This window comes from Echinops telfairi, unplaced genomic scaffold (assembly GCF_000313985.2).
Source record: "Echinops telfairi isolate 266 unplaced genomic scaffold, ASM31398v2 ScPeMD7_25;HRSCAF=90, whole genome shotgun sequence".
In the NCBI taxonomy this organism is placed as follows: domain Eukaryota; kingdom Metazoa; phylum Chordata; class Mammalia; order Afrosoricida; family Tenrecidae; genus Echinops; species Echinops telfairi.
In genome coordinates, this window is record NW_022103922.1 from 9,462,715 (window position 1) to 9,482,398 (window position 19,684).

The 19,684-nt window shown below is 42.4% G+C and overlaps 1 protein-coding gene across 45 annotated transcripts in view; it reads right to left on the reverse strand.

Annotated features, from left to right (window-relative positions):
• The window catches only part of PTPRD (protein tyrosine phosphatase receptor type D), a 995,611-nt gene that overhangs the window by 117,262 nt on the left and 858,665 nt on the right, over nt 1–19,684 (reverse strand). For 28 of the 45 annotated variants that reach the window (XM_045289116.1, XM_045289139.1, XM_045289138.1 and 25 more), the window contains 3 exons: nt 18,488–18,600; nt 4,149–4,190; nt 3,552–3,649 (listed from right to left, as the gene is read on the reverse strand). In XM_045289116.1, the coding sequence (XP_045145051.1) occupies nt 3,552–3,649; nt 4,149–4,190; nt 18,488–18,600 (253 nt within the window). The remainder of the gene's footprint in view (nt 1–3,551; nt 3,650–4,148; nt 4,191–18,487; nt 18,601–19,684) is intronic. The other 17 variants (XM_045289153.1, XM_045289151.1, XM_045289150.1 and 14 more) reach the window with 1 other exon arrangement.

The following is a 19,684-nucleotide window of genomic DNA, read 5'->3' on the forward strand; positions in this document are numbered from 1 at the left end:
TTGTGACCACCAGGCAGTGAAAGACCTACTGTGTGCAGTGCAGTTCTCCTCAGATACGCTTGGGGCCATCAATGTCAGCATTATCTCAAAGGTGGTTTAGGTAATGGAAGGAAGCCCACTAAACATACTGTTCTGGTTCATGCACACATTCACCAGGCTGATGCACTGGCTCTGAAAGCCATACCAATTTTAGGGGGGTGTTTGTCTTTGCAATGTAGGTGGAATCCTCAAATCCAAACTATTTTGGTTCCAATAAGCCTTGGCATTAAAACAGTAGAAGATGAAAATCTACAATGTGTGTTAAAGGTACAAGGTACAAGGGCTATACTCATCTTTCAGTCTCCTTGTTTCCAGAAGGCATCCAATCCATTGTCCGAGTTAAATTCCCGTTGCAATAAAGGTCTCTTGTATGATCTAACAGGCCTGAGATCCAATCTAAGCCTCTTTCTTCCTATTCTGACTTCAGTGTTTGCACAAATAGCTTCTATGCCCTCGACCCCTGTTTTATCCTTGACATATTTAGTATCATACATCTTTGGAGATCCAAGTAAACCTGAATTTACAGTGATTATTCAAACACAATTAGAAGCTGGACAGTCATGACAATCTCCTTTCCTTCATTTTCTTCTCTGAAAACAAGGCGCGTGGATTCAAAGTCATACAGAAAATCACAAGTTGTCTTCGGTTGATTCCTGATTCTTGGCATCCTTGGCACAGTGAGAGGATAACTGGACCACACAGCATGTTCTTTTTCATATTAAAGATATATCTAACATGATCTGTGACAATTCTGTATGAATCAATGGCATTGATCACATTCATCATACTGTGCGACACTTATCACTAGCATCTTCCAAACTAGCCACCACCACGAGCAATAACTCAGTGCCCTCTGAAGCGGTTTTCATGACTGAGTTTTCAGAAGCAAACCACCCAGCTTTTCTGTGAACAAGAAATGAAATAAACTTAAAAAATAATGAAAGTAGTGCTGTTCTGTGGTCTGGAATAGTCACGTAGTAGGCTGAATCCGGTTACACCGATGAATGCAAAATTAACTATCTCCTTCATGGCTGTTAAGGCCCAGTCCAGTTAATTCATGCCCAGGGAGCTGTTATCACAGAGCAAGGCTGTGAAGAACGATCGGAGTCGGTGTGGGCTCTCATGTCAACGGCTACTAGGGGAGTGCTTAATGCAAGAGTCGCCAGTAGGCCATTCAGAACTACTTTCAATGAGCACTCAAGATCTCATGGCTAAATAAATAGCCTTAGAGACTCTTCTTGTAGCATCTCTGAAGAAATTTCAGAGTTCAAAGGGGCCATGTACGGTATTCCATGGATACAGCTGAGATTTCTCCGTGCTGTGCCTGCTTGAAGGAGGCAACTACGGTCCCAAGCTCTCCAGCTGGGGTATGAAATCAGTGGCTTATGAGCAGGGCGAAGCTTTTGATTTTGTGCCTCATGACATCCTTTGTTATCACAAATGAAGAGAGGTCAGGAAGAGAATTGCACATAACAGGTAATCATAAGAAGGGCTGCGGCATTCGTGACCACAGGCCTGAGGAAACAGAAACAGCTGATTGGCCCAAACATCACAAAGCATTAGTTGACGCTGCCCCCCTCGACAGGTCTTCGTGGGCCTGGTTGTCGCTTCAGAAACTCAACCTGCAGCCCCAAGCCCCAAACCAGAACCCACGGGAATGGGTCTAAAAAATACTTTATAATTTAAGAGGGGGCATTAAACCAAGTAGAAGAACAGGGAAGAAATAAAGATGGGGGTCATTTCAGAAAAAGAAGCCAATTCATTATCTAAGGTGAAATTCCCAAACCTGAAAAATGTTCCCCTGAATGGTTGGAACCAAACATTGGAAAATACAACTTAACACTCCCAAAAGGGAACAAAGAAACAGAATCCTCCTTTGTGGCCTTTTAAATGTTTGGCAAAGGGGTTGAAGCCTCCCAAGGAACGAACTGGTTTTCTAGCTCCTGAGGATGGGCATGCACGGGATCTACAGATCTGATGTGATTTCCCATCACAGTTATTTGATCTCAACCTGAATATTTAGAGGTTTTAGGCAAGTCATGCAACTACCCAGAATGCTGCAGGCCCCATGGCTCCACATTATTGTTCTCAGAGCCTCTTACATGAATCAGCCCACCAGCTACTTTAACTTGGGGTTCTTCTGGGTGGTCATGAAAGAACTTTCCAAGGCAGAAGGTCAAGGTCGAGGTTGTTGGGCTGGGATGATTCCGCCCAACGTCTCATTTTAATGATGACCCCACAGAGACCAAGAAAGGTAAAGGTATCCATCGCCAGAGTCCCACTAAATAAACCTATCCCAAACCCTCACAGTACATTTTGGGTTTCTCAGGCACCTGACCACTTTGTAATGTAAACTACCCAACAATGTCTGCTGTTTGGTTCATGTGCAAGGTTTGAGCTGTGCATTTTTAACTTCTGCTCAATTAAACTGGCTGACAAGAAAAATGATGCTCTGTCTACCAGTTATTGATGAACTGGCTTGGCGATGGGTCCATTGCTAGGGAATACCAGAAATAATCTAGGTTTACCATGTTCTGCTTGAGATCCGAATTCATACCCACAGACTTATTTTCACCATCCAGATTTTGCACTGAATTTCCATAAAGATTCTGACATTTTTATTCCACAACCAAGTCATCCTTTTTTCCAAACAACAGGCCACTTTCTGGCAATATGTTAAACAAAGAAAAACAACAACAACAAAAACACAAACACATCAAGGTCACCCTCAGCTCATCAGCCTTAGAGAACAAAGGAGAATTTCCCCGCAGGGTGTCTACAACTGTCACCCATCTCTTTCTCCATCAGCACAGCTGATGGACTCCTACCACTGACCTGCCAGTTAGCAGCTGAACTCTTCATCAATGCACCACCGGGGCTGCAGTGCGAACATGCCGCCATTGCAATATTCATTCTTGCATGGTTTTAGATTGAAGAGTAAAATTAAACACAGGAAGAGTTTTCAGGTCATGGAAAACTGACTAGGAGCACTTTTAAAATACTTTTCCACAGTACTGACAAATCTACTCTGTCTTGAAATCTTTTTTCCCCCCCTCAATGAGGATTTCCATTTGGTACCAATACAGTATATTTCGTTACTTATTAATTCAGTACATTCTATAAGCATTGACAATACCAGAAAAGCTAAATCAACCTCATTAAGTAACATAATGGGAGAAGGTGAGGCTTTCTATACTCAGTGAAGAGTTAGAGTCTCAGAAACCCACAGGGCCCATGGCGGATGCTATGGGTCAGAACGGACTCGATGGCAGTGACTGTTAAAGTGCTATTGGCCTCATGTAAACTACTCAACTTTCAAACATTTAACTACTATATTGATTGCACGTACACTTGTAAGTCGGCTCTTTCATAGAATTGTGATAACTGATTCCATGCCAGGTTCAAAGATTAAAAAAAAACCAAACCTGATTAAATTTATCTTCCAGAATATGGTCCAAAAGAAACAGAGAGACACTGTTGATATCACGATCCAGAAAAGCACATTGAATTACCTCATACTCCTGGGAAAACTTCAAGTTGTCGTTTGCTTTCAACCTTTCAATGTGATCTGCCAGTTCCAAGATAGGTATTGGCGGGTGGCTGGCCATGCCTGGCAAAGGGAAAGAAGAGACACGTTTGAAGAGACACAGGAAACAACGCCACCGCTTCCAAAACAACAGAGAACACTCTAATTAGAAAATGGCCTGAAACATGAGTCGTAAGATGTGTATGTGAGGAAGCAGGCAGATAGTTTGGTTACTCAAAGCAGGGCATGCTCAGGAAAAGATGGGTTTTGTAGCCAAATGAAAAGTCACCAAGCATAATCCCCAAACTAACACTCCTAGTGTAAAGGAAGCATTATTGTGCTCTATGAATCGATGAGCTTAGCTAGTGGGGGGAACTGCCAGGCTTGATGTCAACTTCTGCTTTGAGTAAGGACTGTTAGGCCATTTCAAACTCCTTCTCCTGCTCTGTGTGAAATGGAAATTGTGGAATTAAATGGTGCAAAGTGAACTAAGGAAACAGACAGTGAGGAAGGCCTGAAAGGGAACGAGCAGTAGTTTGATAGGAAACATAAAGTGACTTATGCATAATCAAGGGAAACTAACTTGAGGAATGAAGGTTACCAGGGTAACCGGAATCATCTGAACCTGCAAAGGAAATGATGGTGTAAATAAAAGAAAACAGAATGAATGTTTTAAAAAAAACAAACCAAAACAAAACGAAAAAGTGAAAATGGATAGCCTGATAGATTTCTTTTTCAAAGGGCTAATACATATACTGCAACGTTCTGCAGGATTCATTACACACATTGAAACTAGATTAAGATCGCTTTACTTGTTCACGAGAGCTAAAGTTGACCGACACGCACATACATGCAACTATGGACACAAAGAGGGACATGCACCACAGCTCATCAACGACACCCACTGACAACACCATCAGACACCAAACTGAGTTCCAAAAATGTTTCCACTTGTAGCAGATTGTAGAGGTTGAGGTGGTGGTCTTCTCCTGGATAGGGAGAAATGACCATGCTAGCAACTTGGTGGTATTTTGTCTCGGGTCCCCCTGTATTCAACCCCCAACAAGCCTACAATCTACTTCAGGTGTAAACATCTTTGTCCACTAATGGGAAATGAATGCAGATGGAAGAACACGTGGTGAAAGGAGGTAGCGGGAACAAGGTGATTAAAGAAAGCAGTGACATGAGGTGAGGTAGGGACACATCTTTAGTTCAGTCTGCCAGCTGAATTACATTGGTGTCAGAGACCCCCATTCAAAAATAATAATAATCCATGGTTCAATTGGCGTGAATCCTGTGCGTTTTTTTCTTTCTCTGCATCTTTGCTCACTTTGCGTACAATTTGAATTTGATTTCTCTCGGATTCATTTTGCCAGAGTTCCATGAGTGAGCATCACGGACACACCATGACTTAGAGACCGAAAGTCCAGCTGGCTACAAAACCTGAACTACCCAGTCCCCTGAGAAACATCTGAAGAACAGAAAGAGGAAAGAATGTGGGAGGGGCTCACACTGGAAGCCGAGTTGACATTCATCTGTTCCCCTGATTCTTTGGAGGGCACTGGGTGATGGTGGCACTTTTTGATATTGACCCAGTGTGGAAAGTCACCCAGCAATTTCCTTTATCTCCAAACCAAATTATCTAGTGTTCTGGAGAGTAAAGTCGAAAACCACCTGTTTTTTTCAACAGGATCGCCTCAGTGACAGTGCTGGGAATAGTGTTCTAGTCTTCATACGATGAGGGTCTCCTTCTAGTCAGTTAAAATCTTAGTGGAAGTTCCACCAGCAAGGAGTAGAAACTCTTTGTGGTTATTTATAATTTAGAAAAAAAATTGAAGCTGGTTTCTGAAACGTTTCCATAGACATGGTCGAATTGAACTAATGCACATTCTTGGAAAGCGTGGGTGGGTGACAGTGATGTGGTCATTAAAATGATCTTTTCCAAATGAGGCACCCCGGGGTGAGGAACAGAAATGCAAAGTCAACGGAGACGCTATGTTTATGGAGGAATGGAGGCGGACTGATGTGGACATCCATTGCAGTGCTTTAACAGAGAAATAATAGAGACAAAGATGTTTAGACCTTTTCGAGCGAATCGTGGGAGAGAGTTATTATCATATATGGACTGAGTGGTGGTTTGGCTAGAGAGGGAGGACACAGAGCCAATCAGGGAGGCGTAGGGGACTGAATTACTGCTCAAAGCTGCAAAAAGTAAAGCCAGTTGGAGATGGGAAAAGTATTAGTAAAACAGCAGTAGAAGACCAATAATAACCAACCAAAGACGCGATCAACATTTTCACTTTTGCATGCACTGGCTCGTGATCTGGGTGTTTTACTTTGGAAGCTAATTACAGAGATATCCCAACAAACCTGCAGGGATTCCTTACATTCGAAGCCTGAAAACATACCTATACCTACAGTGCACGCACAGGTACTATAGCATTAAGTCACCGTTATTTAGGACTTGGCATTATGTACCATAAGAGGGGGCTCCAAAAAGCTTGCGGGGAAAATGGAAGTAAAAGATAAGGAAAAATTTCCATGAATTTTTTGAAGCTCTCTGATATTGGCCCTGGGGGGGTCAAGGACAAATAAAAATGGCAGAATGGATGTTGCCCGGAAAGGGGAGGTGAACTTATGGAAACCTAATGGCGCAGGACATAGATACTGACTATGAGTTACACTTCGACTTCTACCATGGACTAATAGGGACATATCACTTTGCTATCAGGGATTAAAATGTCTATCTACTTATTATCTATAAGTAGAGTGATATAAATTCTGAAGTCACAATAAAAAATGGTCCCTTTTCACTTGATTTACATGCAAGGGTCATACAACTTATTGCACTGTTTCTCTGGCAGGTGGGGGGGGGCTCTTCTTGTTCTAGAAAACTATTAGGCAGTGGAATTGTCTACTTTTAGGATTCAAATCTAATATTATATTACTTAGCCAAAAGGTAAGTACTCATATTTTCAAGTTATTTTTTGTCAATATTAAATATTAACATAAAATTATGCTATACATTGACCCTGAGATGGAGAACTTCTTTAGTTCAGATCAGGAAATTATTATCTGTTTTTAAATACTCGCAGGTACTTCTCCAGAAAGTTTTCTCCATTGCTTGATGTTAAAACACAAAACAACATAAAAAAAACCCATATACTTAATGCTATAATCAAGGAATACTGCTTCCTGGATGAAAATGTAGACCATTAGTTATTATTTCAGTATGTAAGGCTGGTGACCAGGGTTGGGGTTGACTGTTACTATCAATATGGAATTGACCAGCATGCATCAGTAGACACCTCTGTCTTCACACCTCTTAAAGTTCTTCCTCTCCGGGCTTCACCCATCAGAACAATCAAGTCAGAACCTCTGAGTGTGGGAGTCAGGTGTCTGTACCTGTGAAAAATTACATTTTACCCCACCCCAACATTTATGTTGAAGTCTCTTTTAGTATGATCATCTGTGGAAATAGGGCTTTCCTTTTGGACTGTTCATGAGGCCCTACAGAATACAAGATGGGACCAAAACGTAATGTTTTCTTCTGAGTGGTGATTAATTAAAAGGAGACAGGCATGTTCAAGGGGGAAGAAACCATGTGAAGAACTAGCTGTAAGCCAATGGCGGGCACGACACCCTCAGGGCTACCAACAAGGAGGACTGTCCCCTAGAGCCCAGGACTTGATTTGAACATCTACTCTCAAAACCACACACTCGGAGACAATTGCTTTCTGTCCTTTGATGTCACCAATTGGTGGTATTTTTTTCTGTTCCTGTAGCACTAAGAAACTAAGAGAGTATCTATGGGACTTCATTGTCAGGTGCCTATAGCTCTATTTCTTTTTCTTCTGTTCAAAAGTCCAATCAGAATGTATGAGAACGAGATTAGCATTCGTGTGAAGATCCCCTTGCATGCTCTCTGACTTCTCATTCAGCAAGCTTTAGCCCAGTGGCCATTAGCAGCGGGAAAGGGCCCGAGGCTCAGCTTAGAAACAATGAGGGCTTGCTGTGTCAGGCCCTCGTCAGCTCACAGCTAGATGCCCAACTTCTTTTCGAGACCAGCATCACATCTGGGTGGGGATTTCCTTTTGGAGCCATGATAGTCACAATCTACAGTATCAATATAATAAAAATAAGATGGCAGATTTAGATGCCTTAGGTTAGAAGGACAACAACAGCAACATAATGGCAGTTTTAAAGGGGTACATACGTGTGACAGGGATGTCACTAGAACTTCTTTACAAGAAATACAACTTTTGAACCAGGGTGCTGAAATCTCAGAGGTATTATAGAGATGAATCAATCCATCATTTTCATTTTGCTCACAAGGGCTCTGAAGTCATGAAAAGTTAAATGATTGCATTTGTTGACCCACTTAGGGAATAACGGAATTTTACCCAGGAGCTTCTGGGTCTTTCTATGAGTCTCCTTTACAGCATGGGAATCAGGAGATTCTCAAGCTAGGAAACAGTCTCCAGGATCTGAAGGAGCCAGCTGAGCAAGACAGAAGGTGGCCAGATACTATTTGGTAAACACTTTCACAGAAAAATGACTGCATCTCCATTTCCTGGAGCAAATAGCCTAGAAGGCTACCTCTTCATTTTCTCACTTGCGATGGAGACTTGGAAAAGAGAAATATTTCTCTACTACAGGGAAAGTAACAGCACGCACAAGATTAATGGAAACTCCCTCTTAGCTTCCATGTCAGGGTCATCGTTGTTGGAGGCTGTGTCCACTGTGGGGAGTATCAGAGCTTGGTGAGGCTGTTCAGCTTCACCTAGCTGGTATTTGCCTGATGGGAACGTAGGGTAATGGGATAGATTTTTAGCCTTTTATTAGCAACTCAAAAATCCAGATTGTCATGTGATGGGTCCTCAGCATTGCATGCTGACTTGTTGTGTTGAAACTCACTGGCTATCAAGCAAAAGGCCCTGCAGGTCACACGTGGCCCACTAATTGTTGAGCACTGTCTAAAGAGAATACAGTCTCCCCGTCTCCCCTGCCCCCAATTACACCATAGAAGGTTGAGAGTGATCTCTAAAGTGTTTGGAGCCACAAAGCAAAGGGCCAGGAAGCAGATGCTGAGCTTTGTGCTGGTTCCTGCACTGGTCAGACCTCCATGTGTCCATCTGTCTGGTACTTATTCATTCTGCTAATTAGGTCACCTGGAAATAACGACGGCCAATGCGATTCAAGTACTTGATCAAAGCCTCCATTGTTAGCAACACGGTGGATTTCTGGGGATTCAATTCCAAATCTCTTCCCTTCCCACTAAAAGCCCAAACCGAACTCACTACCCTGAAGTTGATTTGGACCCAGAGCCACCCTACAGGACAGAGAAGAATCGTTTCCTGTGGGTTTCTGAGTCTGTAACTCTTTTAAAAAAATTAATTGGGATTTAATATATACAACACACCATTTCATACTTCAGTAACATCAAGTAATATTGTACCATTAGATGGCCTCATCTTCTCCACTGGAGCAGCTGGTGGTTTCCAACTGCTGACCTTATGGTTCACAGCACAATGTGTAACCACATGACACCAGGTGGGCTTAATTATGCTATGGTGCCTATCATAACCTCTCTCAGTCCTGGAAGAGCTGAAGCAAGATCACTAAGATGGGACTGTAAAGATCAGCTAGGCTCACCACAGATCATAAACCATCCACCCCTAGCTTGTGAAAATATGTGGATAATGCCACAGCTTATGAGGGACCTGTGGCTCGGGGGGTGGCGAGGTGAAGGACACGCAGACACAGTGTCCCCAGTTACTTCTTGACCAAATATCATGAGCTTTCATGAAAATATGAACCAAAGATACAAATTCTAAAAGCTACATGATTTTCAGCAGAAGAAAAACAACTAATTTAGTGTTTTCTTTTCAACACTCTGTCAGACTATGTCAGTAACCTTATTTGCATTGTGCGCGAAATGATTTTATTATCCACGGGAAAATATTTGTTCCTAAAATATGTTTTAAAAACAAAATTTCAAAACCTTGTACGAAATGTTAGCAGGCTCCTCAAAAAATGAACTTATCCCTTTCAAGAAATTGCGGCTTGAGATGAGCAAATGTGGTGGGAATCTTTCTGAAAATGTCTTCTCTGCTTCTACATGTGTGTGCTTGTCATGATGCAGCACTGCACTTCTCGTGGGTCTCCTCCCCAACACTTCGTGACAACGGCCGAGGAATCGTTAGTGGTCTTGGAAAAGGGAGCTAAGTTCATCAGCAAACCAAGGACTGTGGCCTTGTCAATGGGGTTCTATAACCGAGTTAGCAGTTTATCAAACATCGGTTCGATTTTAGAATAAAACATGTGGCTATGGTCACGATGTGTCACTGAAAGCAAGGATGGATACAGAGCAAAAGAGAACCCTCCTTTGTTAGAGAGCATCCCTTCCTGGTGGAACGTTAATGCGATGGACTTAGTCCATGACAGGGCTCACCAGTGCTATTGCCAGCTGCCAGCAAACTGGCCCTTGAGTCACGTGGACTCCATGCCACGTGCTGCAGATCGGACCCTAGGGCTTTCAGCAGATGTTGTTTGGGAAGTAGGCCTCCTGGCTTTTTCTCTTGCCTTTGTCGAGAAGTTTCACTGAGACTTGCTTAGTATCATAGCAACCTGCAAGTCTTTACAGATGGATGGGTGGATGCTGTGTATGAGCTGCATTGACAAGGGATTAAACCTGAGTTCTTGGCTTGGAGGGTGAGAACAACACTGCTGCCCCCAAGTTCCACCATTAAGAGTTGCCTTTTCCCCAGTAAGTACTGGGATAGCATAATGACAATTTACTGACAGAAGATTTCTCAGATTGCAGAATTTGAACAAACCACGTTCCTTTATATCAGAAAGATGTCATGTATATTCCATGAATCAACATGTAAGATACAAAAGACCACATATTGCGGGAGGGGGGAGCGGGGAGGGAGGGGAAAAATGAGGACCTAATGTCGGGGGTTTAAATGGAGAGAAAATGTTTTGAGAAACGATGTACAAATGCGCTTTACACAATTGATGTGTGTATGGATTGGGATAACAGTTGTATGAGCCCCTAATAAAATGTTAAAAAAAAAAAAAAGACCACATTTGGTGTGTATGTGTGTGTATCCAGATCATCTAAGTTTCTTATAATTCAAACTGAGTTTTGAAGATAAAAAAGCAAGGCTATCGAAAAGTGGATCCTGTAAGCATCAATGCAACTAATAGCACTGGAAGATGCAAAGAGATGCCTCAAGAGTATATGAAGCTCATTCAGTTGCTAGGAAGACATTTCAGCTGCTAATACTACTATTTCTAACGCATTAGGTTTTTATGAGTTTGTTTGTGTTTTTCGCAGGCCATCAATCACCTACCACCCGTGCTTGCTTTAGGGCAAAACATATTAAGGTCACCCACAGAATGAAAACGATGGCCTCAAGTTGTAACATCTGATCATCAATGTTTAAAAGCTCGCTTTTCCAACAAGGTACAAGTACAACCACGATGATTTTATTTGAAAGGGGTTGGTGGGGTGGAGTGGGGGCGGGCGGGCAATGTATCGGAGCAGGGGTGGAAGTCGGCAAGTGCAGAGAGAGGTGGTGACCACATGTTCAAAATTCCTTTCTTTTTTCTTTAAGAACACTTGTTTCTCTACTTTTGCTTTGCTGGACAAGATTAGAAATATGAACACATTCTAGGAACCTCATTTTTTTTTTTAAGCTTTCATATACATTTCCGTCTTGGGGCAATTAGGTACCTTGACCAATTTTGGAGACTAGAGGCCAGAGGTTTCATCCTGAAGGTAAAGCCTTTTTTAATGATAGTTCAACAAATCTGGAAGTGGCATTGTCTTTTAAAATAGTAAACATGGCTACCCTAGGGCCTGGCAACCCCTGTCTCAGGCACCTAGCACTTAGATTGAGCCCTAACAGGTGTGGGAAGCCCTGAGGTCAGTATGTAACTATGGCATCACAGGCAGGAGCAACCCAAGACACATGACTGAGAACCTTTCAACTGCTGAACAAGAGACCATCAAATGCACTGAAATAGGAAAGTCTACTCTTGGGGCTAACGGTTCAAAAAGCAAATTCTATGTACCATATATGCACAGCTATCTTCCTTCAACTCCCATCCACATCCATCCATCCACCCACCCACCCTTCCTTCCTTCTTTCCTTTCGTCCGTCTACGCATTATCTGTACATTTTATAATTTAAAGAACTGTGTGTGTGTGTGTGTGTGTGTGTGTGTGTGTGAGAGAGAGAGAGAGAGAGAGAGAGAGATCTAGAAGAATATTCATGGAGCATGGTCTTGATATGACGTTTTTAACATGGGACAGTAAAAGTGGATTGGATAGTAGGAAATCTTTGAATTCTTCATCTAAAATGTAATTTTTTTTAAAATAAGAAAAAGTAAAATAATGAATAATTTTGACTTTACTTTTATACTTTCTTGGGGGGGGGGGGGAGGGCAGGAAAGTTTCCCTAACTGATTATGAAAGTTTTCAAACATACAAAAGAAAAAAAAAAAGACTACCTTCCAATCTAGTTGATAACATGCAATATTTTCATCACCCTACCCTGATGCATAGCCAATTTCTAGTATACACCAGAATGTGTGAGGCTTAGTAGAGGTTCCTTGTAAAAGCATCTTTTATATGCCAACATGCATTTGCATCCCTTCTTCCACAGATCTTAAAAGAATTGGAAAATTTACCCACTTGTGGGAAACTAACAGAGGGAAATATGACTAGGACTATATTCCCTAACTTATTACAGAGGGAATCTGTAAAGCTGGTATTCCACGTTAGGAAAGCCACCACTTTGGTAAGTTAGAGATAAAGTCCAAGTACATTATCCTGCTTTAAATATCATCCCCACAGATTCTCCCCTAACAGCTATGCTGCCTTAAAGTGAGCCTGTGGCTGATTTTATCTCCCTATGGAAGCAGACATCCTTTTGTTATCTCCTCCCACCTTGTCACCCAGGCCCCTCTCCTACCTTCCCCCACTGCAGGTATTAGGTTTCCTCACCTATGAGCTCAGGGACCTTGCTGTAGTTACCACCCACCTTGTGACATAGGTAACTACTGGATACGCTTGTCTTATGGCTACCTATAAATATCCCAAAGACAGTAAAGATTCTCTCTGGCCTCTCTTCTCCCTCCTCCACATGGACCACCAAGAGGGGCTGAGGTGAGCATGCTACCATAAAACATGTCTGACTCCTTTATTTTATTTCCTCTCCTATCTTTCCTATCTTCTATGACTTTACTATGATCTTTATATATTATAACCATACAATTGCACTTATGAACCATTCAGTTGTTATAGGCTGGTTTCCTCTGACACCCAGTGGTTAATAAAAATTAATTGAGTCAATGCCAGCTCATAGAGACCCTATAAGATGAAGTAGATCTGCCCCATGAGTTTCTGAGACTGTAACTCTTTAGGAGTAGAAAACCCCACCTTAGTTCCACAGAGCAGCTGGTGGTTTTGAATTGCTGACCTTGTAATGAGCAGCCTAATGCATAATCATTATGCCATCTGGGCTGCCTCTAGTAAAATATAATGGTGTATTTCACCTTCATTCTGACCAATCCGACACCCCGGTAACTGATGACATAGGGTTGTAAACCACTAGTCAATTAAGGGATTAGGTGAGTCGGGTTCTCTCAAACACGCTTAGCTCTAAAGCTTACTAAGACAGTAATACTTATTCATGGATAATACAGGTAGGTTTCAAATAAAGTAACTATCACAATAAAGGAGTCCACAAGAATTTTCTGGGGGGGCTTTCCAGTGTCTGTAAAAGTTATGTTTACACTATCATGTGTTTAAGTGTGCAAAGTAGTATGGAAAAAGTGTGCAAAAGTGTTGGAATTACCAAAAGGTGACACAGAGCTATAAAGGGAGCACATGCTGTTGGAGAGTTACCACTGACAGACTTGCAGACACAGGGCTGCACAAACGTTGAATTGTTAAAGCCAAACCCAACCCAACCTAACCCCCTGCTATGGAGTGCTTGCTGACTCATAGTGAGCGACCGTAGAGCATGGGGTAGAACTGCCCCTGCGTTTCTGAGCCCAAGTATTTGCAGGAGTAGAAAGCTCAGTCTTTGAATGGCTAACAACTTCAAACCGCTGACCTTGTGGATTGCAGCCCAGCGCACAACCACTACACCACCAGAGCACCTTCAATTTGTTAATAAAAAAATAAAACAAAAAAAACCCTCGAAACCATAAAAAGCAGCGTATCTGTGCAATGCAATGAAAATGAGGCATGCCTGTTTTCACTAGCATAGGTGTCTCCTACCAGCTAGGAAAGCATCAGCCTTCCCCAACCAACAGTCTCTTCCGAGACGTTGAAATGAGCCAGGAGCAGCATCCACTCTCACAGAGATGGTTATGCTAAAGACACCAATCTTCGATGTCTTTTTTACTATGTCTCAGAGTTGAGCGAAAGTGGACAAAAAAGCCTGTCCGATTCCTTTTCCTGACTCAGAAACAGGCGTGTTGTGGTACTGGAGATAAGAGTGCTTAACAAAACCTGAACTGTCAAAATACCGATTTACATTCAATATGTAATATGTATTCCAAATACCTTCGTAGGTGAACCAACATGGATGGGGTGGGGTGTAGGGAGCGGGAATCTGACTCCTTGAATGTAGAATCCAACAAGAATAAATAGCTTAAAATACAAATGGAGATTTCATTCACAAGACCATCCTCTTTGGGAAGGAAAATGTATAGAATCTGTGAACTAAGCAATGTGAAAGGCCTCCTGAATTTCAAATGGGATTCTCTGTTTGGCATTTTATCACCCTCGTTGGACCCATCAGAAGTGGAAATGCATTTGCCTTCACCAACAAGTTCTGTGCGGGGGAATGGGTTACATAAATCACAGGTTCCTTATTTCACTGGAAGTCCTTCTTATTTTTTTTTTAAGTAATGGTTTTGATGATCAATCACCTCCTTTTGCATCCCATTCATAAATATCCTGAAATGCTATTATGTTTGAAGATAAGGGATTATATATTTACCTGTATGTTGTACATAAAAGAAGCGATTTTGGGGTCTGAAATGTAAGGGCATTCTAATCCCAAATTCAGAAGAGGGATATCACAGCAGTGCACCAACTGAGAACGGGCTATTTTCCTTTCATCAGCCAGGAAAATCCTGGTCATTTGTGAACGAGAGGAGAGGAAAAGGCACAAAGAGGTTCCCTAACAATCCTACCCCTGCCTCTCATTTTAGAATTTATACTGGTCGAGGCACATGCTCACATTTCTATGAATTTCACATACCACCTGAGTCTACTTCCTTTGAAAATTGGTCAAATTTTCTGGCCAGCAGGCCACAACACAGAGCTGGGAAGCAAATCGACTATTTCAACAAATCAAGCTTAAGTGGGCTGCTTACCTGAGCTAAAGGGCAGAACAGTGGCTTCCTGTCCTGAGTGAATGAACAGATGGGCGCCAGTCTTAGGACAATCTCTCCTTTACTACTCTCTTTTTCTAGGATACCACCCTGTGGTAGTTTCATAAATTCATGAGGATATATAAAAGTGTAGGGGTGGAGTCTAGCCCGTCAATCAGGTCAGCCTGATGAATGCCTCCTTTTGGGTGTGGCCTGCTCTTAAGGAGATTCCTGGGAACCTCCCGCCTCTTGGCTCTGCCTTCCCCTTCCTGCTGGTTGCTGCCAGAGCCCTGGAGATGCATCAGCCACCACTGGATCCACAAGACACTGCACCCAAAGGCCACTGATCTTTCTGCACTCTGCATTATTGCATGCGACTGCATGAGTCTGAAGAGAGACTTGGAACTAGTAACAGATTTATGGACTTCAGCTCGACTGGGCTGGGATGTTGTCCTGAGATACAGTTCTTGGGATAAAGCTCTTTCTTACACATATATAAGTGTCACTGGCTTTGTCTCTCTAGTCAACCCAGCCTAATACACTCCCATCTCCTCCTTTGTGCCTCATGCCCACTTCATTGCATTGTCCATTTGAATTTACCCCATTACCTATATGATACGCTAAGCCTCAAATGACGCCTTCTTCTAGACATAGGTCTCCGTTTCACTTTGGTAAAGTGATGGGCGATACAAGAGATGGCCACTTTAGCCATTACATGCAGTGACCTGCTCAGTGACTTCTCTGAAACAGCAGCTTCCCGCTCAAAACCATTTATTATCACTGTATACATAAGGAAAATCAGATGCTTTGTGGAATTCTTGGGTTTGGTCATCCCTGCAAAATCATCAGTGAGAATGAAAAGTACCCTGGGTCTCTGTAAATAATGTCCATGGTTTCTGCATGGGCATGCTGTGCCAGTACTGGGTTACTAAATGGCATCTTTCTGCGTGCTGGATGTGTGGACATGCTATGTACGTGGGCACAATTAGAAAACTAAAACAAAACAGAAGACCGCAGTTTAAGATGGCAATGCCTTGGTTGCAAGCATTCCTAGTCCCTTACGTGTCACCAGTTCTCTGTTAATATTACTCCCATGTTGCTCCCATTCATACTTCCTATTTATGCCACCCTCGGGAAACTCTCTCCGCAGCACTAGGGAGAAAGGGGGTGGGAGCTCCCAATGACTCTCTTCTCTGGGCCTACTTTGCCTTTCTGCTTCATCCTATGCAATGCGTAAGGGTCTGCTGGTAGACCGTGGGCCAGCCAAGCCAGAGGAGACAGGGCAGTGAAGAGGAAGCTGTGAAGAGCCAGGATCTCCGTTCTCAGTAACAAGACAAGTGGTGCGAGAAGTCACAGAGAAGACAATGACTTTGGAGTGAGCCTATCCTGGATGGTAACAACGCTTCAGGGGAAACCCTGCCAATTTTTACTTACTCTGTAGTGCCCCCAGGAGGCAGGGCTGGCCATCCATTGACAACGTGCCACCTCCTTGAAACTCTAAGAAGTGGTTCTACTCTTCCCACCTGGCATCACCATGAACTGGAATCAACTTGATATCGATGAACAACAACTGTCTTGGGAGCTTCCAAGTGGTTTTAAGCAGTCAGCCTGCTTGATGGTGAATCGACAATGATGAATTCAAGCTTACACTAGGGGACTCTGGAAGAAAGGCCTGGAGATGAGCTTTCAAAAAACCCCAGCTACTGAAAACCCAATGGGCAGAACCAGTGGAAGAGCACGCCCCAGGCCTCTGCAGAAGCCGGGGGCCCTGTGGCTGAGAGGCTGAGAAGGAGAGACGCTTGGCTGCTGGCTGAGGAGAGGGGTTGCTGCAGACCAACAACATCTTTACTTTTTACTGATCCTGACTCATGATGACCTATTAATTTCCCTAGGAAATCCCTTTAACCATGGAAAAAGAAAGAAAACCCTTGGGGGCACCATTCAACTCTGACCCACGTGGAGCCACCATGTCATGGCGTCAACTCTAGGACAACCGGTGTTTTATAAGGGCCTGAGTCCATTCATAAGAGGTAGTCGCACCTGTGTCTAAAAGCCATGAGCTAAGAACTCCAGCAACCTTCACTCAAACCACAGTGGTCTTGTGGTGCACCTAGAGGGTGGCTGTACATGTGGCATTGAGGAAGTAGCCTGATCCTGGAGGACCATGCAAATCTGTTCAATACTTGTGTACGGTTTCACATCCTTGCCACCTTTAGTAGCCTTTGGGGGGAAAAGAAAACACAACTCCTCCAGGATTGGCTACAAGGCCATTTTCTTCCCAATTTTATGCTTCTTTGAGGTAGAATTAATAAGAATTAATAAGAACAGGCCCCATCTATCATGGTTTGTACAGTCACTTTGAAAACGATGGACATTTCTTGCAGTTGAAGAATTACTGGTTATAAGGATACACTTACAGGTAAAAGAGAAAATGAAGCAAACACAAGATAGATGTATTTTGCATTCCAAACAATACATGGCTAATGTGCAGTTGAATAAATCTAGGGTACACCAATATATGAGTGAGAAGTGCCCCCTTTGGAACTTAATAATTGGAATAGATGATTACAACACAAGTTTCATCGACAACACTTTCCAGATCAGATCTTTACCTCACTCATTAGCACCAGGTAGTCAGCCAGTGCTGATAAGCTTTATGTTTCTATATATTTTTTTACCATTCATTATATACAATGTGGTTTAAACAAGAGTGATTTTCTAGAAAGCAAAAGAAAAACACTGGGTTTGAATGAATAATACTGTACAAAATATCCCTTAGGAGGAATACTATGTTCTCCTATGTAGAACTAGATGTTCACTTATTTAAAAAAACAAATATCTTTCCTATCCTTGGTAACTTTCAGTGTCTCCCAGAACAAGAGAGGTAAACTGGTCAGTGGTATCTAGCATAGATTAAAAAATAAAGTTCATCATTTTCCTCCCCTCTCCCTCTCCCACTCCCACTCCCATTCCCTTCCTCCCTCCCTCCCTCCCTCCCTCCCTCTCTTCTTTCTGGTCTTCCTTCCTCCTAGCTTCTCCTCTACTTCCTTATTTTTATCATAGTGATAAACAGAAAAATATGGGATGAATCTACATATTACTAATATGACAAATGATTGATCCGTCCGGCCGTCTATCCGTCCGTCCATCCATCCATCCATCCATCCATCCATCCATCCATCCATCATCCATCCAATTAACCAGCCAGATAAGAAATTTGAATTCTCTCCAGATTGGTGTTACTGAAATAATAAACTGTCTTAAGCCTATGAAAATGGGAAATTTTCTTAAAAATATGAGTACTATACTTCTGAAAATCTCAAGTACAATTTCATCACTTCTTCTCAGATTTGTACAAAAAAGTTAATTTCCTGTCCGATCTTTGCCTGGGCAAGTCTCAATAATATTAAAATAAACCAGCAGTATAGACAAAATTGCTCAAAACACAGTGATATATTTGTCTCTACAGGCACAATCAGTCAAGACTCTATGATGGGCAAGACGAGCCATGTTCTTTACCTGGCGTTTGGAAGTTAAGACGTCTCAGTTCCACGGGATCTGTCGGGTGGTGGGAAGGGGCCTCCTTACTGTTTGGAATGCTGCTCTTTCTAGAGTCGGACTCTGCCCTCTTCCTATAGGGAGAAAAGAGACAATTAAGAATAAAACAAAAACCAACAGAAACAAATTCAGAAGCAAGAATCCCTCACCCAGGTTCACAGTTTTAAAACTTTTCAGCTCGCTGACTTTGTGACCTTGATCATGATAGCGCGTCCTCATGCTGAGGATTTTAGCTTAAGTAAATGCCATGGGAGTCCTCCTTCAAGGTGTCATGTTAGTAATTCAGTAACTCTGCCCTTGGTACTTAAGGACGGTGTCTATGATCTGTACTTACAGCCTTTTACATCCATTCTCTCTTAGTCACACTGTCTAATCATGGGGATCTGGGTACAGTTCTTTAAGTAGCCAGTACTAAGATGTCTGTTACCATACAGAAAATCTCTGAAAGTACTTGACCTACAATTGATTAGTGAAATAAGCCCTCCTGGTCCCTTTCTGGGTCACTGATGGATAAAGAATAGAGATGGGCTGGACTTTCTCAGAAGGTAGCTAAATCATGAGGGGTCAGGTCATCGTAACACCTAAGACTTAGGACCACACAAAACCACCACCCGTCCTTTCCAAATTTCAAGGTACGGGGGGAGTGGGGGGTAGTATGGATTGGTCATGTTGTTAAACTAACTATGATTCATATTTTATTAATAAAAGTGAGTCACAGAAAGATCAGATAATGAGTAATTTAACAGTTAAGTCCTATGCTTCAGATCTATGAACTATTCACAGAGCCTGGTTAAAAATATGACTACTTCACACAATCCATTTTAACTTTATTTTTAAAAGCTATCATCTAGCTTTATTAAAGACACTTGTTTAAACTGTCACATTACAATGTTAACAAATGTCTACGCAAGAAATGTCAGATTTGTTCCTGGGATTTCTTGAACATCGTTTTCCCCTGCAAACACAAATAGGCCTAGTGATAGCTTATTATTTTCCTCTAAGCTGAACTAGATGAAGATCCTATGTAACAAATGGCAATCTTTCTCCAGCAGTGAACTCATTCCAAATATTGATTCCGACAATCTCCAGGCTGAAGTCAGAATCATTGCTACTCGCCCCAACGCAATGCAAAGGCCTTCTCAGCTGGGGACCTGTTCA